The following is a 27926-nucleotide window of genomic DNA, read 5'->3' on the forward strand; positions in this document are numbered from 1 at the left end:
GAGAAGGAGTATACAGGCAATTATAGCTCTGTTTTAAGTTTTTAAAAGTTTAGTGAGAAAGGTGATATTCTTCAAGAACACTTGTCTACAATTCAATAAACTAGTCTATTTTCTTTCTAAAACAAGGAAAATGTACAATAATTATTCTATTCTTGGTTAGGATTTTATGTTCTTTTCTTTTTTTTTTTCCTTTGGCCACAGTCATGGCATATAGAAGTTCTCAGACCAGGGATCGGATCCTGGCCACAGCTGCAACCTACAACAAAGCCGCTACAATGCTGGATCCTTAACCCACTGCACCACCACAAAGACTACACTGGATCCTTAATCTGCTGTGCCACAGCAGGAACTCCCATGATTGTACATTCTTAACCAAGGAAAATAGCTTACAACATCCTTGAACATGAAATTTACCTTTAAGCATCAACTAAAAATGTGAAACATTAAAACTCACTTAACAAGCTTTTATTTGTTTTCAAGGAACTCTGATTTTGAGCTCAGTTATGTGAAGAGAAACTAGCTTTGGCCATAGTACAAGCATCTAAGTGCCAGTCAAATAAAATAAACAACCTCACAATGTAGTTTTTGCAGTAGCTAATTTGTTTGTGTTAATCATTAATATTTTACTCCAAACATGTATTTGAAAAACAGGAATACTCACTGAGCTAATAAGCATTTCTAGATTTTTAAGAAAATCAATTACATAGGTACCATTGTTACAGTGTTTGGAGACTATTTAAAGGTGTATGTTTTTAGGAAAAATAATTCTCATATTCATCAGAGTAGGTAAAGGGATAATTCATTATCTATATTTTTGGTCAAAAAGTGCAAACATAACCAATCAACATTTTAAACATAAAAACACACTCAATAAAAAAATGTTTTTTGACAGGTAAAAGTGGTGGGAAGATTAATTTTGCCTATTCTCGTCAGTATTAACTCTGTTTTTATGGATTATTGTATTTCTTCAGTGGATAATTTAAATATTCTAAATTAAATTCATTAAATAATTAAATTCATTATAAATTCAGACAGCATGCCTTGGGTTTAAACACATGCCGCAGAAATAAGCTATCCTGATACCAGTGCCAAAATAATCACAACCACATTCACAATGAAAATCACACATTATGCTAAACACACACACACATCCAGTTGATATTTGAACAGCTCATGGGTTGAGGTGCCAGCTCCCCATCCAGCTGAAAATACTCATGTAACTTTAGAGTCTGCCCTCTGTATCTGCAGTTCCAGATCTGCAGATTCAGCCAACCTGAAGACTGTGTAGTACCATAGTATGTATTTATTGAAAAAAATCTTTGCATATAAGTGCACCCGTGCAGTTTAAACCTATGTTCTGTTTTTTGAGGGTCAACTGTGTGTGTATTTATACCTAGAATTTCTGTTTTTAAATATTCTAACTTCTTACTTTAAATTTTATCATACTCTTACAAACTACTTCCTTAATCTTATTTTTCATTGATTGCTTAACCAAGATTACACAAAACAGACTACCAAAGGCAAAAAGGGTTAAATATGCTGACTAATCTTGCAAAACATAACAAGGTTTCTTGCAACCTGCCTTAGAGCCAAAGACTACTTCCCTACCTCAGCTCCAAGTGCTTTTCAAAGCCCAGGTGCCTAGGAGACAATCATTTTGGAATTTCTCAGAATTCTCTTTGAGCTTTTTCTTATATTTTCCAAAAAAATTTGAGAGAAATTGTTAAAAGAAAAGTATATGATGTGTGATGTGATGAAAGCCAAAATGTTACTCCCTTCTATTTCACTCTTAGCCTTTCAGAGGCCAGCTAAGACCTTCATAACATGCTATGATGACTGATCTCTGTTTCAGGAGTATAGGTAGTCCAACGGCATGGACTGAACATTTCAAAACCTAAGTAACAATAAGATCTTATTTTTCTCTTGACATCATTAATTTACTCTAAAGTTATGAAGAAGACACCACTTACTTATGGCCATGAACATATAGGCCATCTGGATGTTATTATAAACCCAGCAAGCTCCTTTAATTCCGCATTTGTTAATATCCCAGAGAACGCATGTGCTGTCTATTGCAATGCCAAATATAATGGGTCCAGGTATTGTGCCTAGAAGAATTATATGTAAAATACACACGGGAAAAGATTATTGAGAATAGGTATTAATCTGTCGACATGCAAATCAATCAGTTCATGTACAAGTAAAAGGAATATAAAGAAACACAGGTAAAACATTCTAAATTAATTATATATAATTTTAACATACTTATAATCAATTCAAACATTATTTTAACAAAATCTCTGGCATATATTGGGTTAACATTTAGTTAGGTAAACATTTTAATTCACTGCTTTTCTAATTAAATGTGTGTCTTTGAAATTAGCTATTATACTTTAAAAAAATCAAAATAAATGACTGATGCATGGAATAAGTCTGCTGAACTACAGTATATGTATCATGTGTATGTACGTGTGTGCATGTGCATGTAAACTAATGTGGGCATGTGTGTATACATATACATACACACCCTGAGATGCATGTACATGGGAGTGTACATGTGTACACGCCCCAAAACACATTCTTACTAACATGCCTAGGAGTACTACTATGTCAAACACACACATATCCTCTCCAAAATGGGGTCATAAGGCACTAAATTTCCACATAGTTAAGACCTTCCAGTTGTTACACATCAAATACAGAATTTGAAATGGTAAGTCTTAGACTTTAGCTACATCCAGTCTGTTCTTTCCTGATATGCAGCAAGAAAGAGTTAAAAGAACACTGGCTTGAGAGCAAGAAGAGTTTTCCAAGTCTCATTTTCACCATTAATTGTGCAACTACAGGCAAATTCCTGAATCTCTCAGATCTTGAATTTACTTATCTGGAAAATGGGAAAGTTGGTCTCGGGGATCTAATGTTCCTGCTTTTTGTTTTTATAAATAATCTTAATATTATATGGAAAATTATACACACATATAATTATGTGTGTAACATAATGTTTCTGTTTTATTATTCTTTCCTACATCTGGAAGTAGATATGAATTTATCTACTTATAAATTTTCTGACATAAATTATTTCTTATACCAATTCTTAATTGGACACAATATCTAGAGCATAGTTTTTAAGGAAACACTTAAACCCATTGTTTTTCACTGCTAATGCAACATAACTGTGTTGCAAATGGAGTTAAATGCAGGAATAAAAAGGAATTATAGTAGTTGTAAATAATGTTTTTCCATAATTTATATTGGTAATAGGTTTTATATCAATAGAAAAAAAATTCATGTTCTTTACTAGGTTCTATTTTAAATGTGTTGCTGACCATATACTTCAAATAAATATGATAAACTCTTTAAGATTATATTTGCAACAGAATTGGAAATAATAGTTAACCAATCAGATAAGTGAAGATACTACATCTTGAATAATGGAAAGCAGCTTTCTTCAATGACAATTATATAGTTTTCTACTGCAGTTAAATCGGTTATTTTCTTGGCATATACCGTAAATGAAAAAAAATCAATAACAGTAATGAATAAAAATAAACAACAGTTAGAAATGCAAAATAGCAAAAAAAAAAAGAAATGCATTAAGAAAAATGGCATACCTAATATTCGAAGCAACATACACTGTATTCCCAAAGCTAGAGACCGTTGATTTTGATTAACACACCTGGAGATATTAAATACATATCAGACCAAAAATGGCTTTATAGAATATTTGCTCTTTGAGCTAACTCATTTTATACCGGCTTAGCATTTATAAAGTAACTATTATACACATGAAATTAAAAAATCATTTGTAATAGCTTATATACAGTTCAACCTTTCTGGAATTGTGAAAAAAGAAAAATGTTACCTAAACTAATATACTACAAATAATACCAAAAGAAGTCAAATGAATTTTAACAAATGTCCTGAATAGTTATAAATTTTAGCAAATGTAAAGGAGAAAAGACAGCCACTAACAAGACTTCTTTTTGACTATCTCTTAAGTTACAATTTACATTACTTAAGTTGCAAGCAAATAATTTTTACTCTCCTATTAACTTTGAGACAGAAATCATAGCTGTGAGCTAATAGTACTAATTTGACGCAGTGTAAAAGAGTTGCTGGCATTCAATTTGATTCAACAATAATCCTTTAAATAATATCTCTCAAAGATGAATAAGATATGATGTTGGCACACAAGAGAGTTAGACAGCAGGTAAAAGAGATTGAGTAGTCTTTAGAAACAAATATGTAGGTAAAAGGTGACAGATGGTTATAGACTACTGAAGTTTTTAGACAAAATCTCTAAAGTTTCCATTTGTTAAAAATTAAATGAAAAGGTAGTGAGTGAGTATCAAGGAACAAAAATTGAGGAGGGAAAAAGTTCGTTAGGAGAAATATAGAAAGGCTGATGAGCTTATGGGAGAGAAAATAGGAAATATTTTCATAAAGTGGTGTAGAAAGAAGAGCAAGTGAAAGCACAAAACACTGTGAAGAGCCAGGTAACAACCAGGATGTTTTACTGTTTATAGGAAGGTTTAATATCACAGCACCTACTGTATAAGGCAGAATGCATATCATTCTGATTCTGACATGTGGAATGTATTGTGATTTCCCTCATACTCAAATGCAACTGAACATAACTCCAGCTTACAAATGAAGCCTCATGAAAGAAATAGAGAGACCAGCATCAAGTACACCCCAAGAAGACATGTTAAGACACTTTCACATACATGACTCATTTAAGCCTCACACATCTCAGGTTCAATGAGGTAGCTTTTTCAATGCCATAGAACTAAAGACCTTGTAAGGGCTGAATGGGTACTGGAAAACAACAGTCAATATAAACACCAAATGAATCCCTAAGTCCATTTTCTTATCACTCAACAATGTAGCCCTAAGGATGGCAAATTTTATAATACAACACATACCTTAGGATGGACACAGTTATAGGAGTACCAGCCATAAAGGTAAAAACAATTGCAGCAAAGAATATGCCAAGGAATATGGGCAAGTTTTTACATTGAACTGAACATTTTCCAGCTTTAGCCTCAAAATCAGGACTTGATGGAGTAGGTGTTATTTCTATTTTCCTTTTAATACATGAACAGTTTTGATATACCTAGAAATATTAGACATAAATATACTGAAAGTGCTTATCTTGGAAATGTTTTATCATTGTAAATTATGTGAGTTCTAGACATGGCAAACACTCTTACACCGTCTTAATTCATACACAACAAATAACGATGACAAATAGCAATTATCCTTGAGAAATTAAGGAAGTTCAAAAAAATAAAAAATAAAAAAGCAGCATGGATGGAACTAGAGACTCTCATACTGAGTGAAGTAAGTCAAAAAGAGAAAGACAAATACCACATGATATCACTCATATCTGGTATCTAATACACTGCACAAATGAACCTTTCCACAGAAAAGAAAATCATGGACCTGGATAATAGACTTGTGGTTGCCTAGGGGGAGGGGGAGGGAGGAGGAAGGATTGGGAGCTTGTGGTTAACAGATTCAAACTATTGCTTTTGGGATGGATTAACAATGAGATTCTGCTGTGTAACACTGAGAACTATGTCTAGATACTTACAATGGAGCACGAAAATGGGAGAAAAAATTATGTATACATGTATGTCTAACTGGGTCCCCATGCTGTACAGTGGGGGGAAAAAAATGTGTTGGGGGAAATAACAATAAAAAATAAGGGAAGAAAAAAAAAAAAAAAAAAGGAGTTCCCATCATGGCTCAGCAGTTAGCAAACCCGACTGGTGTCCATGAGGATGTGGGTTCAATCCCTGGTCTTGCTCAGTGGGCTGAGGATCCAGCATTCCCAGGAGCTGTGGTGTAGGTCGCAGATGCTGCTTAGATCCCGCATTCCTGTGGCTGTGGTGTAGGCCTGCAGCTGCAGCTCCGATTGGACTCCTAGCCTGGGAGCCTCCATATGCCACGTGCGGCCCTAAAAACACAAAAAGACTAAAAAAAATAAATAAATAAAAATAAAAATAAAATAAATTAATAAAGTGAAAACAATGGGCCAGATTTACAAAATGGAATAATCTGTATTTAACTTTTATGTCCATTACTTTAATTTATAATCTGTTATTGACTCATGTTTTATAAAACAAATGGATAATGGCATAACAATTAGATATCTTCCACATTTTCAATTGCTTTAGAGAGACCGTAATTGTTTAAATAGTTTTCCTGCTAATTTTCTTCTTTTCCATTATTAGGACGCAAAAAAAGCAGGCATAGTGACAATCTCACTATTTATGCTAGTTTGAAAGAACAAACACTGTAATTTTCACAAGTGTCACAGTAAAATTAACTAATTCATCATGAGATTTGGGGAAAAAATACTACTTTCAGCTAAACCTTTTTACTACAATTTTCTGAAATTTTTTGAATTGCTTTACCAAAAGACATATCCTTCTTTTTTTTTTTTTTTTTTTTTTGTCTTTTCTATGGCTACACCCGTAGCATATGGAGGTTCCCAGGAGTCGAATCAGAGCTGCAGCTGCCTGCCTACACTACTGCCACAGCAACACAGGATTCAAGCCACATGTGCGACCTACACCACAGCTCACAGCAACACCAGATCCTTAACCCACTGATCAAGACCAGGGACTGAACCCACAACATCATAGTTCCCAGTCAGATTCCTTAACCACTGAGCCATGACAGGAAATCTGATGTATCCTTCTTAAGTTGACATATTTATTATAATAAAAGCATAAGTTATTAATTACCCTGAAGGTTATTTTGTATATATTAACTATTTAATATATTTATATACATATAAATTAGTAATATGAAATGTTTGAAAATAACATGTTTAAAAAATCACAAGTATTACTTTTGTAGGAAAAGAATTCAGGCATTTGAAAGTTAGTCATAATCATTTTTAAAGGCTTTTTATATCTCCAGTCCATTCTTACAAATTGTTTTATATGTTTAAGGACTCAATAAAGTTAGAGCACAGCTAGAGAAATCAGAGTGAACTAGTGCTTTTATTGTCCCAAAGATCAGAGACCACTGGTACTGATTCAGGAAACTTAAATATGCATGTGACCCCCTAAAACAAACTATTACATACTCAACAGTCAGATAGAAGTAATGCAGCCTTTAAAAATTTTAAGAAAGAAAACAAAATATTTTTTTCTACCTTAATGAAACTTCACAACTCTCTTAAATAGAAAAGCATACATTTGCCTACAATATAGTTAGCTGTCAGTCAACATCTGTTTTTGTATGAAATATATTCTATTTCTGTGAACAAATGTGCATTGGTGTTTAATACATTATGTCAATACATTTTGCCTATCTGAAATATTTTGTAAGAAAAATTAATCCTTTGAAAAAATGAGTTGTTAAATGGACTAGTTAGACATAAAAAGCCAGAACAAATATAAAATTTGAAAGCCAAAATAACTTGCTTTTCTGAAACAATCCCTAAAAGACAATTTATTTTATAAAATGGCAATGATAGTATTTGGTGACAAATATAAATATCGAATTAACCATATCAAAATAACCAGTACTATTTCAAGGGTGCTCTGGGTATTACGTTATTTTTTAATTGTTTATGTATTTTTAAATTTTCATTTCCTTGTTCAGGATGGTTATTTGTATCTATATATATTGTTATGTGGGTAAAACTCTTCCACTAATTTAATTCCTTGTCATAATCTTCTAATTAAAGTTAGTCAATAGCACTTACTGATCTCTTTTTTTTTTTTTCTTTTTTAGGGCTGCACCTGTGGCATATGGAAGTTCTCAGTCCAGGGGTCAAATCAGAGCTGCAACTGCTGACCTAAGCCATAGTCACAGCAATGTGGGATCTAAGCCACATCTGCAACCTACCATGCAGCTTGCAGCAACACTGGATCATTAACCTACTGAGCAAGGGCAGGGACCAAACCTGCATTCTCACAGAGATAGTGCTGTGTCTTTAATCCACTAAGTTCCAAAGGGAACTCCTTGATCATATTTCATATACAGGAAAATGCTACCTTTTTATCTCCCTCTCAAAGAAATAGTTTACATTTCAGGTAGTTCTGATTTTATATGTATCATACTCACTTGTGGAATTTGATTTCTTATAACTGACACAGGAGTGCCCATCATGGCTCAGTGGAAATGAATGTGACTAGCATCCATGAGAATGCAAGTTCAATCCCTGGCTTCACTCAGTGGGTTAAGGATCTGATGTTGCCATGAGCTATGGTATAGGATGCAGATGCAACTCAGATCTGGTGTTGCTGTGGCTGTGATAAGGCCAGCAGCTACAGCTCTGATTCAACCCCTAGCCTCGGAAACTCCAAATGCCATGGGTGTGGCCCTAAAAGGCAAAAAAAAACTAACAGAAACACCCAACCTGTTTTGAAACTAAAGCAACCCCAGATGTCCACTGGATTGAAGTTATGATAACCCTAAGCTTTTGGATCTTAAAAATCTTCCCTGGGAACTCTATTTAATATTCTGTAATAACCTATATGGGAAAAGAATCTGAAAAAGAATGGATATATGTGTATGTATTACTAAATCACTTTGCTGTATACATAAAACTAACAAAACATTATAAATCAAACATACACCAATATAAAATAAAAATTTTTTAAAAACCTTCCTAAAAGGAGAAGTAACAACAGACATCACAGAAATACAAAGGATCATATGCAATTATACGCCAACAAAATGGAAAACCGAGAATAAATGGACAAAGTCTTAGAAAAGTAAAATCTTCCAAGAGTAATCCAAGATGAAATAGAAAAGATGAATGGACCAATCACAAGTACTGAAATTGAAACTGTGATTTAAAAACTCCCAACAAACAAAAGTCCAGGACCAGATGGCTTCACAGGTGAATTTTATCAAACATTCAGAGAAGAGCTAACACCTATCCTTCCGAAACTATTTCAAAAAATTGCAGAGGAAGGGATACTCCCAAACTCATTTTATGAAGGCACTATCACCGTTATACCAAAACCAGACAAAAATACCACAAAAAAAAAGAAAATTACAGGCCAATTTCACTGATGAACATCATGCAAAAATCCTCAACAAAATACTAACAAACAGCATCCAACAATACGTTAAAAGGATTGGACATTATGATCAAGTTGGATTTATCCCAGGGATGCAATGGTTCTTCAATATCTGCAAATCCATCAGTATGATACACCACATTAACAAACTGAAGAATAAAAACCATATGATCCTCTCAACAGATGCAGAAAAAGCCTATGACAAAATCCAACACCCATTTCTGATAAAAACCCTTCAGAAAGTGGGCATAACGGGAACCTACCTCAGCATAATAAAGGCCATATATGACAAACCCAGAGCTAACATCATTCTCAAGCTGAAAGAATTCCCACTGAGGTCAGGAGCAAGACAAGGATGACCCTCTCGCCACTACTCTTTAACATAGTTCTGTAAGTCCTAGCCACAGCAATCAGAGAAGTAAAAGAGATAAAAGGAATCCAAATTGGAAAGGAAGAAGTAAAACTATCACTATTTGCAGATGACATGATACTATGCCTAGAGAATCTTAATGACTCTGCCAGAAAACTGTTAGAGCTCACCCGCGAATTTGGCAAAGTCGCAGGATACAAAATTAATACACAGAAATCGATGGCATTTCTATACACTAACAGTGAAAGAGAAGAAACAGAAATTAGGGAAGCAATCCCGTTTACCATTGCATCCAAAAGAATAAAATACCTAGGAGTAAACTTACCTAAAGAGACAAAAGACCTGTACTCTGAAAACTATAAGATGCTGATGAAAGAAATCAAAGATGACACAAATAGATGGAACAACATGCCATGCTCTTGGACTGGAAGAGTCAGTATTACTGAAATGACTATACTATACCCAACGCAATCTATAGGTTCAATGCAATCCCTATCAAATTACCAAGGACATTTTTCACAAAACTTGAACAAAATATTTTAAAGTTTGTTTGCAAGCACAAAAGACCCAGAATAGCTAAAGACATCCTGAAAAAGAAACATGGAGCTGGAGGAATCAGGCTCCCGGACTTCAGACTATACTACAAAGCAAGAATCATCAAAACTATATGGTACTGGCACAAAGACAGAAATATAGATTAGTGGAACAGGAGAGAAAGCCCAGAATTAAACCCAAGCACCTACAGCCAACTCATCTATGACAAAGGAGGCAAGAATATACAATGGAGAAAAGACAGCTTGTTCAATAAGTGGTGCTGGGAAAACTGGACAGCCACATGGAAAAGAATGAAATTAAAACACTCCCTAACACCATACACAAAAATAAACTCAAAATGGAGTAAAGACCTAGATATAAGACCAGATACCATAAAACTCTTAGAGGAAAACATAGGCCAAACACCCTCTGACATAAACCACAGCAATACCTTCTCAGATTCACCTCTTAGAGTAATGACAGTAAAAACAACAATAAACAAATGGGACTTAATTAAACTTAAAAGTTTCTGCACAGCAAAGGAAACCCTAAACAAAATGAAAAGACAACCCACAGAATGGGGGAAAATCTTTGCAAATGAATCGACTGACAGGGATTAATCTCCAAAATTTATAAACACTTCCTGAAACTCAATACCAAAAAACAAACAACCCCATCAAAAAATGGGCAGAAGATCTAAACAGACAGTTCTCCAAAGAAGACATATGGATGGCCAAGAAACACATGAAAAGATGTTCAACATCACTCATTATTAGAGAAATGCAAATCAAAACCACTTTGAGGTACCACCTTATACCAGCCAGAATGGCCATCATCAAAAAGTCTACATACAATAAGTGCTGGAGAGGGTGTGGAGAAAAAGAAACCCTAGTACACTGTTGGTGGGATTGTAAATTGGTGCAACCACTGTGGAAAACAGTATGGAGATTCCTCAGAAAACTAAACATAGAACTACCATTTGATCCAGCAATCCCACCCCTGGGCATCTATCCAGAGAAACCACGACTTGCAAAGACACATGTACTCCGATGTTCACTGCAGCACTATTTGCAATTGCCAAGTCATGTAAACAACCTAAATGTCCTTCAACAGAAGAGTGGATCAAGACGATGTGGTACATATACACGATGGAATATTAGTCAGCCATTAAAAGGAACGAAATACCAGCATTTTTAGCAACATGGATGGACCTAGAAATTATCACGTTAAGTGAAGTCAGCCATACAATGAGACACCAACATCAAATGCTTTCACTGACATGTGGAATCCGAAAAAAGGACAGACTGAACTTCTTTCCAGAACAGGTGCTGACTCACAGACATTGAAAAAGTTACGGTCTCCAGAGGAGAGAGTTTGGGGGGTGGGGGGGTGTGCTTGGGTTGTGGGATGGAAATCCTGTAAAACTGGATTGTGGTGATCATTATACAACTACAGATGTGATAAATTCATTTGAGTAAAAAAAAAATTAAAATAAAAAACAAAAAATAAAGTTATCATATTATCAATTAATGCAAAACATAACCTATTTTGTACTACTAGTAATGTGAATATCATTTCTTCCCAAGGATCTAAATTTAGCTCAGATAAAATCTTTAGATTGTAGATGTAATACAATAAAATTTTATTGGATTCTCTTAAACTACTTAATGGTAGTAAAAAGAAATCATATTTATGTAAACTGATAGGCATTCTAATCCAGAACTAACCATATTTATTTGTATTTGAGAACAAACTAATGATTTGCATATTTTTAAATGTGTCCATGGTTTATCAAAGCAACAAATACTTATTATGTGTTATTATATACACTGTACTTAGTAAGAATAAGAGAAGCTCCCTGACTTTGAGGGACATAAAGTATAGTTGAGGGAAAATAAAACAATGTAAAAAGGTGAGTATTATTTCACTACTATAACAAAAGTAATGTTATAAAGATGTAAGGAACTGACAAATTAATTTTTCTACAGAATTGAATCTGAAGTATAAAGGAAGAAGAATCTTTTTTAGTTGGAGTGGTCAGGAGCCCTTTTTTTAAAAATTAAGGTAAGAACACAACAAATTTTAAGTGTACAATGCATTACTTTCAATTGTAGGTGCAATGTATAGATCTTCAGCAAAATGTTCATTTCATTTTCAGCCTGAAACTGTGCCTGGCTTTTGAATGGAGGAGATGGGCCAGGAAGGAAAGAGCAGGCACAGCAGAACTCCACCAGAGGGATAAGGAAGGCCATCCAGAAGTACATAAAAATATTGCATCATTAAGGTAAAGGAGTAGCAACAAATTACCTTTGGATGTTTTTTGGAAATGGAATTTGTACAACCTGCATAGCAGGGAGAAAAATATTGCACTCCATCTCCTCCACAGAGAGGATAATAATATGATCGCAGGCAGTTACAATTGGCATTACAGGGAGCAGTCAGTTTTCCCAGTTGTCCTGTCCTGTCAAATAGAAATGAAAGACGGGTAAATCACCTATGTTATAACCTTTAATGAACAATTCAGAAGTATGGTTATATCCTGCCATTCAGTCATTTGTTCACTCACTCAACTCGTTTCATTACTGAACAAATAAAACAAACAGAATATTGCCTTTTCACACAGAGATTAACTTCAGTGGAAGAGACAGCTTAACAGCAGAAACAATAGTTATATAACAGAATGGCTGTCAGTGAGTCAAAAAAAATTAGGCAGAGTAAGCAAAGAAAGCAATTTCTCATCTGGTATTGGATAATTTTTTTGGGGGGGGTGCTGGCTCTGTGGATTGTAGGATGTTGAGCAGCATCCCTGGCCTCTACCCACTGGCTGTCAGCAGTATCCCCTTAGTTGCCATAACCAAAATGTGTCCAGACATGCCAAATTTCCCAGGGGAGGGGGGTGGGGTACAATTTAAACCTGGAAGGACAAGTAAATTTAAGATGTTCAGTATACTCTATCAGTGGGAAAACTGAGGCCCAGAGAGATGACTTTTCTTTCTTTGCCAAATATAATACTCCTGGTTCACAGGTTCAGTGTTATTCCATGCCGCCTCTTAATTGGAGGCAACATGTTTTAAAATATAAAGGGTTACCCTAGGCAAAGATACTTATACAATCCCCTATTTATGTATTAATTCAACCAATATATATTGAACAAGTGCTAGGCCCTATCAGGAATACAAAGCTGAGTAAGATAATCACTGCAAAGATTTCACAGTCTAGGAGTAGAGATGGACACAAAATGATATGAACTACTGATGCTAAAAATACAAACTACATGTTTTGCAGTCTCCGAATTTAAAAAAATGTCAATCTCTCATTTTAAGAAGGTATATACTTAGAAATACACACACAGTGGAGTTCCCGTCGTGGCGTAGTGGTTAACAAATCTGACTAGGAACCATGAGGTTGCAGGTTCGGTCCCTGGCCTTGCTCAGTGGGTTAATGATCCGGCGTTGCCGTGAGCTGGTGTAGGTTGCAGACGCGGCTCGGATCCACGTTGCTGTGGCTCTGGCGTTGCTGTGGCTCTGGCGTAGGCTGGTGGCTATGGCTCCGATTGGACGCCTAGCCTGGGAATCTCCATATGCCGTGGGAGCGGCCCAAGAAATAGCAAAAAGGACAAAAAAAAAGAAAGAAAGAAATACACACACAGTTTCTCACTCTGATATTAATTTCGAAAAGCAGTGAAATATTTACCCATTATATGATTCAGACACACCCGCAAATGGAGCATTTTCACAGGTGGTATAAAGAAACACTAAGCTTAGTATAAGTGCAATTACAGTCGTGAGCAAAGTGAACTTCATTATGTTTTTACACGTCATTTTGAATTTTGAAACAAGCATACCACCTAAAATCTGACCAAGAGCAGCTCCAGGAACTAAAACAGACCCTAATGAAAAAGAAGACACAGACAGTGAGAAAACATACAAGTATACTCAGTGAGTTCTACCAAAAACTGGAAAACATCAAAAACAAGCACTACTATGGTTTTAATATACGAAAGCATTCATGTGATTTGGAAAAAATATGCATAAATGAGTTTACCATTATATTAAGAGAGTAATAAGATTAGTGCTTTAAATATTAAGATTAGTATATATTCTCTTAAGCTCTGTTTATGGCCTCTGGATCTCTCACAGTCATACAATAGATTGCCTAATGTCAGAAAATTGGAAACTTATCAAAATCAGTATAAAGTTTAAACTTTAAGGAGTGGGCTATCCAAAATTATATGCTACTTTAACGAATATCTAATGTGGTAAAGTAAAATTATTGGATTACATTAGAACAAAGAAAATGTTTTACCTGCAAGGGTAGCTGCAGAGCTGGAAGAGAATCCAAATTGATTTTCTACAAATTTAGGTAAAAATGTGGCAAATCCAGTAGCAACTAAGGCTTCTGAACAAGTTGATAGAACTAAACACATAAAGACAGTATTCCTCATCAAATTCTAAAGAAAAAATACAGTTCACCAAATGAATAACTGACCATACTGCAAAATGCAGCATTAGAAAGGTAGACAGTACAATGAAATAGAAAATTTTAAATGAACACAATACAATTATCTGTAAAATTTCAGCATTTCCTCTAGCACAAAATTATAAATATTATTAATAGCTTTATATATAGAATGTAATATGGAACACCTAGAAAATTGACAGATGATTGATCAGTAGGGTGAATGTACCTCAATAATTTGCAAGGAACTAGGGAAAGGAGATAAAAGCTAGGTTGGAACGTTCCTTTCCCAAGTCTTATTATAAATCTCCACACAATAAATCTAACCATATTTGATTTTTTTTATTGTGTTCTGAATTCCTATGTCCAGTAAATGAAGAACTGACTGTGAGCAAAGATGAGAGCGGCCCCTAATTATCAGACTTGTCATATTGCTCCATGAGTGAAGGCCTCAGTAGTTAAAACCTTAAATATGTTAAGAAATTTTAAAGAAAGGTCTATATTGCTGAATTTCTCAGAATCTTATTAATCTATCAGAGGGGAGTATAGAAATTCAGTTATTTCACCACATTTAACCATGAAGTGAAAACCATAAAGTATAGCTCTAGAATGGTCAATGCAAAAAAATTTCATAAGACCAAGGAACACACATACACATGAGTCACAAAAAGGCAAGATAAGAGATTTGGAAGTCAGAGACAAATGGTCTAACCCAAGAAAAACAATAGTGACCAAGGGGAAAAATTACCTGAATGAAGACATGTATTAATTTTAAAAAATACTAAGAGTAGAAAATATTTGCTTTCAGATTGAAACAGATAATGGGCTCCTAGAAAGGATTAATGAAAAAAGATACATACTTAGGAATAACCTAATAAATATCCTAAAATCAGAGAAAAAAATGAAGAAATTTACAACTTTGAAAATAGAATAAGAAGAATCACATTAACATGGAATTTCTCAGTTGCAACATATTTAAAGAGAAAAGAGCAAAACCACATCTACAGGCTACTGGAGGTAAAAAATTATGACCTAAACGTATTCATCCAGTCAGAAATATCATTTTGGGAGTTCCCGTCGTGGCGCAGTGGTTAACAAATCAGACTAGGAACCATGAGGTTGCGGGTTCGGTCCCTGCCCTTGCTCAGTGGGTTAACGATCCAGCGTTGCAGTGAGCTGTGATGTAGGTTGCAGACGCGGCTCAGATCCTGTGTTGCTGTGGCTCTGGCGTAGGCTGGTGGCTACAGCTCCGATTCAACCCCTAGCCTGGGAACCTCCATATGCCACGGGAGTGGCCCAAAGAAATAGCAAAAAGACAAAAAAAAAAAAAAAGAAATATCATTTTGATAGTCAAAGATACCTAGATGGCATCCTATCTGAGAAAAATCATCAATAAAATGCTGTATGCATAGAGATCTGAACCAAAATTGAGATCTCAAAGCATGAGAACATAAGGACAAAAAAGGCAGTGGTAAGTAACGGCACTTGGTGGTAGTATATATAAGAATTTATAAAATAAGTTAAGTAGAAATATATTAAATAGAACAGAACTACCATAAAAGAAAATAACAGTAGTTGGGATTAAAAATTATGAGCAATTTCAGCAAAACACAAGAATACCTATACGAGCAAGGAGGAAGGAGAGTTAAAGGGGGGATGAACAGAGTAAAAACACCTTAAAGCTTTCATTTGAGGAGGGAAAAAAATAATGAAAAGTAAATAAGCTCAAATCTTGAAAAGGCAAAATTATAAACTCCCTTCTGTATAAAACTTTTATGATACTAAATAGAAAGAATACTTTTTCTGCTTAGTTCAGTAAAATAGACCATAACTCTTTTGTATCTTTAACCTCAAATTCAAAACAAGTAACCCTAACTACCACTCCTTCCCAAGGGAAAAATACTGATTTGACATTCTCAAAAATATATTTATAGTTCAGGGATCCATCCATTACATCAGGGAAATGGCATGAGATGATGGGCTAATGAGAAACCACTCAATATTAATACTTCTGATATGATTAACTCAATTTCTTCTAATTATTCTACTCTGAAATAGTTTTCATTTATTCAAAGCACAATAAAATTAAATCTGAAGTTTTTCTAAGATCTTGAACTACAGTAAATAAGCAAGCAAGAATGCATTATTAATACTTACGTGTACAGATAATTTGTTTATCTACATATGTTTGTAGCATATACAAATATCTCAATATATATGCATGTATGGGTTGTGTGTGTGTGTGTAGTGTTATTTTTTACCTTTACAGCAGCTGGAAAATCTTTAAAACTTTGTCCAAAATTCCTATCTGTATGCTGTACGGAACCACTCTGATGAGCCTGGGAAATTTTTCCATCTTGAATTTCTTCTGTACCTAAAAAATTAATCAGTTCACTCTACCACTTCATTCTTCATTTTTAAAAACATTTACTTTATGAGTTCCTCTTGTGACTCAGGGGTAAAGAACCCAACTAGTATCCATAAGGATGCAGGTTTCATTCCTGGCCTTGCTCAGTGGGTTAAGGATCCAGCATTGCTGTAAGCTGTGGTGTAGGTCACAGACACAGCTCAGATCCTGCGTTGCTGTGACTGTGGTATAAGCCAGCAGCTGCAGTTCCAACTCAATCCCTAGCCCAGGAACCTCCATATGCCACAGGAGTGGCCCTATAAAGAAAAAAAAAAAAAAAAAAAAAGATGTTTACTTTGACACACACTTCTACAGGTACACAAATTCCAAAACACATGTCAACAAATCTATATGAATATCTATGACTATAATCTGGCTATCCTAAGAACTAGTATTATTACCATTAGCTAAGGAAGTTCTAACCAGTCTAAAAATTAAGATAAGACAATTTTGTGCTAATTACCTAAGTGTTCTCTTTATTTAAAATCTCTCTTAAAATTTTTTCTTGCTTTCAAATGATTCTTTCTCATCCTTTATGCTTTAAACAAAGCATGTTTAAAGCTTTTTTATTTTACTTTATAACATGCTTTTTATATGAAATAATATTCACTATTATCACACACTTGATTTTTAATAATAGTACTGTGAATAAATGTGAAAAAAACAGTCAATATGTGAAATCATAAGTTGGATGGCCCAGGGTAGAAAGAAATATATGAGTCCACTTACTTCTATTCTACCTACTTTTCTTTTGCTCATTTCCAAAAGCTAATCAACTATTCTGTAACATATAATAATAGAAAGAACTAAATGCCTTCACCCCAGACAAAAATATTTCTATAGTCATGTATTTGAACCACATGATTATAAGTAAAATCTCACAGACGAAGGCATGCATATTCTTTTCCATTAGTTTTTCTTTTTTCTTTTGTGGCCGGGCCCATGGCATGTGGAAGTAACCAGGCCAGCGACTGAACCTACACCACAGTAGAAACCCTAGATACTCCAGTGACAACACCAGATCCTTAATCCACTGTGCCATGAAGGAACTCCTTCTATTGATCTTCTCTTTTTGGACAGATTGTTAGTACTGAAATTTGGTGAACAGGCTGCAGGAGGTAGGGATGGACTGGGGGTTTGGGACTGGTATATATCCACTGATGTATACGAAATGACTAGCCAAGGGCACTCTGCGGGAAAGCACCGAGAACTCTAGCCAATATTCTGTGATAATCTTGAGAGAAAAGAATCTGAAAGAGAATGGAAATATGCGCAACTGAATAAATCACTCTGTTGTATAGCAGAAATAATCCAAACATTGTATATCCACTATACTTCAATAAAACTTTTTTAAAAAAAGAAATTTGATGAGGATACTACAGCATGACTGGTGACAACTGGAAAAAAAGTACTTAACATCAATAAGCTAAAGCAGATTGGCTTTTGAAGTTACTAACTGAATATAAACTAACAGTTTAAAAGATAATGTATCTTGCATAAACATAAAGCAAGATTTCCAGAAAACACAATAAGATGCAAATTTAGCATGTATTTAATAGAGGTGAACAGGTACTGCTTTGTGTGTTAACTGAAAATAAAGAAAAACCATGACTATTAAGATTGCTACAACTGAGATTCTATTAAAAAAAAAAAAAAAAGAACAACAGTGTATTTTGTTTGTTTGTTTTTTAGGGCCGCACCCAAGGCATATGGAGGTTCCCAGCTAGGGGTCCAATCAGACCTGTAGCTGAAGGCACACGCCACAGCCACAGCAATGCAGGATCCGTGCCTCATTTGCGACCTTCACCACAGCTCACGGCAATGTTGAATCCTTAACCTACTGAGCGAGGCCAGGGATCAAACCCGAGTCCTCATGGATGCTAGTCAGGTTCATTAATGGCTGAGCCACGACAGCAACTCCCAGTGTATTTTTTGGATTCTTATTAATCATACAGAAAGCAACACTTGGCCTAGGAATTGCAGTAAAACTCCCTAATTTTACAGAAAACATTTTTACCTGGTAAATGTTTTGGAAAGCAAGAAAAAGGTATTATCAAAGACCAAGCCAAGAGCCAGGACAGAAGAAATCCAATCCACCATGCCCCCAGCCATCGTGGATCATCCTCAGTGACATCAATGCTATGTGACAGAAAAAAAACAAGACAGGGAAGTCAATTCTATCGTGTTAATTAAAACTCAGTCATGATGATTATATAATTTTTAATTCAAATGTAAATATAGAATATTATTGTATCAGTTAAAATTTTAGGTAGAGCCATTTTAAAGAATTACAACAGATAGCACACATAGAGTTCTAAGAACAATGGTTTACAAAGTATGTCACATGGCAAATACAGCATAAAAGTTTTAAATATTTAATAGTAAATATAAGTATATTGACTATTTGAAAGCATACATAGAATTTCTGAACATTATCCAATTTTAGCTAAATTTTACCTCTAAATATTACAGTACATATGTATATATGTATATATACGATATATGTATATATGAACATATATAAAAAATGTGTGTATATGTATATTTTTTAATATTATATATATAAAATGCTAAATATATCTCACAGCAAATCACTGATTTTTTTTTTTTTTGGCTATGTCCATGGCATGTGGAAGCTCCCAGGCCAGGGATCAAACCCATGCCACAGCAGTGACCTAAGCCACAGAGTGACAACATAGGATCTGTAATTACTAGGCCACCAGGGAACTCCCACCATGCTTCATGCTTCCATTGTAGCATTCGTTTGAATGTAAAACTCTTTTTTTTTTCCTTTTCAGCCGCCCTGCAGCATATGGGTGTTCCCCTGCCAGCAAAAAGATCTAAGCTGCAATTGCAACCTATGTCACTGCTGCACAATGCTGGATCCTTTAACCCACTGTGCAGGGCCAGGGATCGAATCTGCATACTGGTGCTGCAGAGATGCCACCAATCCCATTGCACCACAGCAGGAACTCGACATAAAACTCTTCTTAAACAGTGATACCTATTAGCAGTTTCTTATAATGGTTCCCATATTTTTATATCAACAGGCTCTTCCTAACATGCCTACAACTTATTTCACTCCACTGAAATTAAAATGTTCTGTCTTAAAAACCCAGCTCTCTGCTTAAGGGCTTCCTCTGCCTATCTTTTTATATAGTCACTAAAAATTAATCTAGAACTACATATATCAATATCTTTATATAGTACTACCTTCTGAATTTTTTTGATTAACCTATACTCTCTGCTCACAGTCATGCAAAGGACTTTGTAATTACAGTAAAAAGTGAAAATATGGCATCACCAAAGGTCACTAACTTCTCAATTCAGGAAAAGGAGAAGGTAACCCAGTGGGGAAAAAGGAGATTGTGGAGTCAAAAAGGTCTATTTCAATTCATGCCTTGGTCACCTACCAAGTTCTGCATCTAAACTATCTTATAAGATTATTAAAAGGATTAAATAAAATGACATGAAAAATAAGGTTCCCCACAAAACCAATGTTGTCTAAAACACAGCATGGGATAAATAAACATTACCTATTAGTATCCTCCATTGTCTCAGTTGTTTTAACCTCTATGACATTATCCAAGCTACTATAGAACTTAGTCTGAGAATCAGACTCTTGTGTCTCTTCAGGCAATCTATCACAGCTAAAACTACTTAAAGCATATTAAATTATTATTTTTGAACAATGCATGGGTCTTGATGGCATCTTTTGGAAAACTTCACCAGGTGACTACTAAACATTCTTATTTATGAATAAATGTACTTCTATCAATAGATGGTATGGCATTAATTCATGAAGCAATGCAGCCAGAACACCACATAAAAATTTGTATCTATTCAATTTTGTTTACTGAAAAATCCCTCATTGGGGAAATACTATAAATATGTTCTGTCTATGATGCTAACATAATTAAAATAATATAAATAAAAGAAAAATAGATATCGCCTTGCCTTTGTCCCGAATCAACGTCAATGTACACGGTTAGCAATTGTCCTCCCAACACATAGCCGAAAGCAGGGCCTAATACTGACATGGCAAAGCCAATTCCTAGAAGAACAAGGAAACTGAAGATGGTCAGCTGTGCAACTTTGCTTTCAATGCCTTATAAGTGAAAAAAGACAAGTATTTTACCATAGAAAAACAAAACGATTAGAATCAGAGAAAAATTACACATAGTTTTATTAAAACATACCATTTGAGTGGTATCACCTGTCAAGTCAAGGAGATTAACATACATAATTCAATGTAAACTGTTAGACTATAACAATTATTGCAGTAAATCTAACAAATCTATGTAAAGTTAACTGGCAGCAGGGGTAGTTCATCTACTATTACCTGTTTTGAGTAGTGATAGTAATTATTACCTACAATTCTTCTGGAGAAAAACAATGAAATGAAACACATTTTCCATTCTGTCTATGTTCCAAAAGCATCTTTATTTTGGACTATGGCAATTGATTTAAAACCTGAACCTTGTTAACAGTCTGTTTCTTAAAAGTAAACCATTAATTTGGAGTTCCCGTTGTAGTTCAGTGGGTTAAGAACCCGACATAGTTTCCATGAGGATGAGGGTTCAATCTCTGGACTGGCTCAGTGGGTTAAGGATCTGATGTTGCTGTGGCTGTGGTATAGCCTCTGAGTCAACCTCTAGCCAGGGAACATCCACAAGTTGCCAAAGATGAAGCCATTAAAAAAAAAAAAAAAAGGAGTCCTGTCGTGGCTCAGTGGAAACGAACCTGACTAGTATCCATGAAGACACAGATTGGATCCCTGGCGTCACTCCATGAGCTATGGAGTAGGTCACAAACATGGCTCAGATCTGGTGTTGCTATGGCTATGGTGTAGACCGGTGGCTACAGCTCAGATTTGACCACTAGCCTGGGAACTTCCATATGCTGTGGGTGCAGCCCTAAAAAGATAATAAATAAATAAATAAATAAATAAATAAATAAATAATAAAGAAAAGTCAACCATTGATTTAAACTCCAGCTCCTAGTAAATACCCTATTTTTACTTGAAGTAGAATTAAACTGACATTATTTCTCTCAGATATTTAAATTTTTGCCATATATAACTTTTTCATTTTTATAAAACAAAGTATGCATATACCAGTACCCTCATATATTACCATCTTCTGAAATTTTTTTATTAACCACTGAGATTCTTATTCTTTTACATGAAAAAAAAGGGCTGCACCATACACAAAATGAAGCAGACATCAATGGAAAAAATGACTTATGCACTAGATCAAGTCTCCAAAGCAGAGGTCATGCAAGATGACCTGAAAACACATAAGAACTTCTATTTATCTATCAACTACCCTTATTTATATTACATCTATATTTTAAAATGTAAAAACTGTAGTAATAATTTTAAATATACAATTCATAAATAATGAAGTGCATACATATATATGATTCATACTCAAAAATTTTTGTGGATAAAATTGTATGATTAAAAACGCTGGAAATCAGTGATACCCAAATTATCTTTGGTGATAGAGCTTTTTATTTTTAAAAATTGCTTCCAATTGGGTTTATTAGACTGACACATTTGTGAGGATACCTTATAAGTTTTGTGGAAGTATAAAACTGCTATAAAAGTTTCTAAAGGTTTGTTTTCACTTTAGGCTTTGTTCATATCACCATGGATCTGTGGAATACACATTTAGTAGCACTGTCTAGATTACCCGTTTTCTCAGTCTGCAGCCATTATTCCTTGGTTAGGAAAAAAAATGCTTTTTGTAGTTCACAAATATGTTCATAAAAGAAATACCTCAAAAAAGCAAAAAATTTAAATGTTCAACTGATGAAAGTTGAATTTGATATAACTCAAAAATTAAAAATTCTGGTATTGGTTGATGGATTGTGGTAGACTAATATTTCCAACCAAAAAGCCCACTCAAAAAAAACTTTTAAAAAACTGTAAAAATTATTTTTAAGTATCTCCTTGGAAACAAAGAGATAAAAATAGTGAAGGATCACTGTGCTAAGATTCTGAAGAAGAGAACTATTTAACAAAAACTGGGACTGATTTTCTTCCTGGGTACACTGGCTGATTCTTTAAGAAATACTAGGAGGGAAAATCACCCTTTGCTATTCTCTAGGAAGTAGGGAAACAAAATATGCAGTTCAGGGAGTATAACTTGTAAATTTTCCCTTCCCTACATTTTAATTTGGCACGTAGGAGGTGATCCTCTAAAAGCAAGGATGAATTAGTAGTAGACTGGCTCACAGAGTAAGTGCAGCCCAGCTTCAAATAAACTCAATTCCAGAAATTAGATAAAGGTTATCCCAGATCACAGTGTTCCCACATAGGACAGAGACTGGAAAGTTATTAAAAGACACACAGAGTGATTTTGAAAAAGATTCTAGAATTATAAAATGCATTTGTCAAAATAAAAATGAAATGGATCCAGAGCAGATTACTCTGAACTGAACCGAGTATTACTAAACTAGAACATATATTATCAAATCAGTAAATATTTATCAATAAGCATAGAAAAAAAACACAAAGGATAGAAAATATAGAAGAGAGAGTAAAAGACAAAGAATATATTTTTTAAAAATGGGGGTGGCTAGCATATATGTAATTTGAGAAGGTGGAGTCCCAGGAGATAATAGAACAAAAGCTGTATTAATAATTATAGGAAATATCCCCAAACCAATTAAAAATATCAAACAACATAATATAAAGTCATATAAATTCAAAACAGTTTAAGTAAAAGGAATTTTACACCTATATGCTCATAATGAATAAAACAAATGAAAATCAAATACAAGAAAAGAATTTAAAAATGGTAAACGTGCACAACAATGGATGTGAAGAATTTAGAACAGTACCTTTCAAGTACTGGAACAAAAATTAATGCCCAACTAGTCATCTACTCCCACTGAAGATATTCATCACGGAAAACGGTAAAAAAAATAATAATTTTTAGATGAAAAACAGAGAATTCACCACAAGCAGACTCTTCTAATAAATTAACTCAAAACTGTTCTTGCAAAGAGTTAAAGGAAAATGATCCCAGACTGAAACTTAGTGAGCTATATAAAAGGAAAACATGTTGATAAAAATGGTCCATACTTTTAAATAAAACATTAATAATACTTCAAAAATTTAAATATATAAGGGATTCCAGTACACAGAAATAACTGAATAAACACTGGGAAAGGAATAAAGAAAGTTAAAATGTTCTAAGACTTTTGTAATGATTGGGAATGTGGTAAAAGTATCAATTAACATTAGAATTTCATAAAATCAAGTTTGTATATAAGGAATTAGTAGAGGAACTGTAAAAGAGGATATGTCCAGGAAGTTAATAGGGGGGAAATGAAATAATACATATTAAATTATCAAAAAGGAAAAAAAGGCAAGAAATAGGAACGTAGAGCAAATAGGAAGTACATATTAAGATGAAAGATTTAAACACAAAATTATATTAAATGAATTTAAAAGTTTAATTAAAGGATAAAAACCGTAAACCCAAGAAGAGCATTAAAGACAGACATAAAGAGTGAATGGCATGGCAAAGGTTGTGCGGCTAGAGATTCTGCATAACCACTTTTTTTCCTCCATTTGAATAGGTAGCAAATTTTGTTTTCATTTTGCCCATTTTTGCCTTGCTACCTAAAACTGTTTCACAGAGAGAAAGGCATGCTACCAGTAATAGATGTTATCTTAAAAGAAAGAAAGAAGGAAGGAAGATTTTGAAAATGGGGAAATGTATAAATATGACAAGTCATGAAAAGAAGGATTTTAATCAACAAAATATAATTATCCAATGAAAAGTATCAGTTATCTGAAATTGAAAAAAATTAAAAGAGAGTTTCCCAGTTTTGTTTCTTTTATTCTTTTCCTTTACTCTCAAAACTTACCCCCTGATGAATTCCTACAGTATAGCAAAAAAGTTAACAAAGCAGGCCCGCGGCTGCTATCTTCAAAAAAAATCCTGTTTGCAGGGTTAGCTCTCAGCTGGTATCTGGGATCAGATCATAAATACCCAGAGGGATGCTACCATTACCTAACTAATACAGGTGGCTCATTGTGCTAAAACTGTTTGTATAAACAATATGGTTTTGCCAAACATCTGTATTCCTTCTGAGAGGCTAAACTATGTGCAAGTCAGAGGGTTGTTATAATTATGGTCAACTCCCAATAAAATCCCTGGGTACTGAATCTCTAATGAACTTAGCTGGCAGAAAACATTTCACATATGCTGTCACAACTCCTGGCTGGAGGTATTAATTTTAACCCATATGGCTCCATTAGGAGGGAGTGGACTCTTGGAAGCTTGTACCGGGGTTTGTCTGTACTTTATTTCAAGCATCTTTTTCCTTTGCTGATTTTGCTTTGTGTCCGTCTGCTATAATAAATAGAGACCCGAAAACTTTAGAGAGTATCAAACCTGAGATGGTCTCGTGGAACTCCAGCCCACCCACCCATGCTTAAATAATTTTTGAAAAACTTCCTATTTTTGTGTGTTCCTAAAATAGAAAGATTGAAACTGGTTAATGATAAATACTGATCAGAAGAGAACCTTAGAAAGAATCTGTGAACTGGAAAAGTGAAAATCATTGCTAAAAGCATCAGATCTTGTAGGGAGACCAAAGCAAAGCAAGTAGAGCAGACAAGTAGAAGTGTGGTGGTTTCCACATTAGAGAGGAGCCTAGGTAGAGTCAGTACTTTCTATCAGGGCTACCTTGAATACCCTTGACCTCCAGGGACTATGGCAACGGGGCTTTGTTACAGACAATGTTCGTGTTGCCCCTCATATGTTGAAACTTTCTTTCCAGTATGATTATACTTGGAGGTGGGGATTTTGAGAAGCGATTAGGTCCTAGGTATGAAGCCCTCAAAATGGATTAGTGCCCTTCAAAGAGGCCCCAGATAGCTCCCTTGGCCCTTCTGCCACAACAAAAAGCCAGCTATCTATGTATGAATCAGGATGTGGTCCCTCATCTGATATGAATCTGTGGGTACCCTGATCTTGTACTTCACAGCCTCCAGGATTTAAGAAATAAATTCCTTTTGCTTGTAAGTTAAGATATAAATTCCTCTTGGAGTTCCTGTCGTGGCTCAGTGGTTACGAATCCAACTAGGAACCATGAAGTTGCAGGTTCGATCCCTGACCTTGCTCAGTGGGTTAAGGATCCAGCATTGCCGTGAGCTGTGGTATAGGTTGCAGACATGGCTTGGATCCCACGTTGCTGTGGCGCTGGCATAGCCTGGGACCCTCCATATGCCATGGGAGGGGCCCAAGAAATGGCAAAAAGACAAAAAAGAAATTCCTCTTGCTTGTAAGTTAACTAGTCTACAATATTCTGTTAAAGCAGTCCAAATGGACTAAGTCCCCTACATTAGAATAATAGACTGATAAAGTGAAAACTCATGCGCAAATAAATTATGGATTAACTGGATGTAGGATCATGCATAGTCTTGTTAGCTCTACCGTCCAGAAACTTCACGGATGGAATTTAAGAGAAACTTGTACTGCTAAGAATCAGATGGCAAAGGAAAAAAAAAAAATCGAGTCATATATAAAAAGTGTTAATCTGAAATGAAAAACTCCACAGGGGTTTCTGAGTATCACTGTGTGGTTTCTTTCGTTGATTCCAGCCAAGGCCATGTAAGGTGAAGCAAGTCATGTAGAACAGCAAAGCGTTATCTCCATACCTCTGTAAATTAGCCTGGGATTTATTCCAGCAATCTAGACAGGCTACTGTTTGCATGGCACTTCTAGGAAGGCTGGAATGTCCAACACAGGAAATAGGCAGGGTGTCAATGAAAATCATCACCACATTCAACTGAAACACCTGATACATCAGTATACTATTAAACAAAAAAGTAATATTGCATTTATCTAACATAAATTCCTATGAATCACAGCTAACTTTCTAATAAGGATATGTTACGCTTTACTTATAAATTAAACAAGCAACAAAATGAAATGATACGAGACATTTACACTAGAAAGTAAACTTACCTATATAGAGAGAAGATTTGTGTGTGGGAACAGAATCATCAATAAAGGCTGTTCCTAGGGTATAAAGTGGAGTTCCTCCTGTTCCCAGCAACAGTTGTCCCAAAATAAAGACATACAGGAATTTGAAAAGTGAAGAACTTGAAGCCGTACAAATGGCTTTATTCTTTTCTGCTAAGCAAGCATCTTTAGGGAAAAAAATAAAATCGTGAATTTATCAAAATTTAGCTAATAATTTAAATAATTTATAAATTAGTATAACTGCTTATTTTTTGCAAATCACTTCACTTTGATTATATTTAAAATATTTAAAAATATGCATATTATTAAAGACAATTTATAAAATATATCAAAACTTAGAAAACACAGAACAAAATTGAGAAACATTAATTTAAGAACCAAATTAACGTACTTTCAGATAAATTAATGTAAACACAACTGAATCAAATGGTACCACAGAAGAACATTTTTCAGGGGAAAAAAAAACACTAGACTTGATTTTTTTCCAAGACATAAAAAGAATATGACCACCATATCAGTTTTATCACCCAATATCTTAAGCACATTTAACAAGTATATTTAGATTACAGGATACTTTCACCAAAACAGTAATTCTCAATATTCACTACAGAGTATCAATACTTGGAAGTTTCATCTACTTCTTTTTTACAACACAAACTTTTATTAATTTTTGAAGGAATCGCTTGATCCATAGGATATTCTTTTGGATATCTTCAAAGGAAAAAAAATCTTTTTTAAAATTGAAGTACAGTTGATTTGTAATGTTAGTTTCCGGCACACAGCGAAGTGATTCAGCTATATAAATTCTTTTTCACTATGGTTTATTAAAGGATATTGAGTGTAGTTCTCTGGGCTAAACAGTAAGATCTTGTTTATTTATTTTATATATAGTAGTGTGTATATATTAAATTCCAAACTCCTAATTTTTTTCATACTTAATTTATTTTATTTTTTTAACAGAATAAAATACATATATTTAAACACAATTACATTCACACAGATTATGGATCTCAAGAAACAGATTAAGTGACTCCCTCTGGAGAAGTGGAATGGAAAATATGCTGAGACAAATACGAAATTCATTCTATACTTTA

General features: G+C 34.5%; 1 protein-coding gene across 1 annotated transcript in view; it reads right to left on the reverse strand.

Annotated features, from left to right (window-relative positions):
• Positions 1 to 27926, reverse strand: part of SLCO4C1 (solute carrier organic anion transporter family member 4C1) — a 75431-nt gene that overhangs the window by 2901 nt on the left and 44604 nt on the right. The window contains exons 3-12 of the mRNA XM_003480882.5: positions 26815 to 26997; positions 20780 to 20876; positions 18840 to 18961; positions 16677 to 16789; positions 14263 to 14407; positions 13651 to 13846; positions 12265 to 12418; positions 4926 to 5116; positions 3612 to 3676; positions 1971 to 2108 (exon numbers count right to left, since the gene is read on the reverse strand). Coding sequence (XP_003480930.2) covers positions 1971 to 2108; positions 3612 to 3676; positions 4926 to 5116; positions 12265 to 12418; positions 13651 to 13846; positions 14263 to 14407; positions 16677 to 16789; positions 18840 to 18961; positions 20780 to 20876; positions 26815 to 26997 — 1404 coding nt within the window. The remainder of the gene's footprint in view (positions 1 to 1970; positions 2109 to 3611; positions 3677 to 4925; positions 5117 to 12264; positions 12419 to 13650; positions 13847 to 14262; positions 14408 to 16676; positions 16790 to 18839; positions 18962 to 20779; positions 20877 to 26814; positions 26998 to 27926) is intronic.

The sequence above is a fragment of the Sus scrofa genome, chromosome 2 (genome assembly GCF_054392235.1).
Source record: "Sus scrofa isolate SSC_HxYL_T2T_F1_AM1 chromosome 2, Sscrofa_HxYL_maternal_Yorkshire_Landrace_v2.0, whole genome shotgun sequence".
In the NCBI taxonomy this organism is placed as follows: domain Eukaryota; kingdom Metazoa; phylum Chordata; class Mammalia; order Artiodactyla; family Suidae; genus Sus; species Sus scrofa.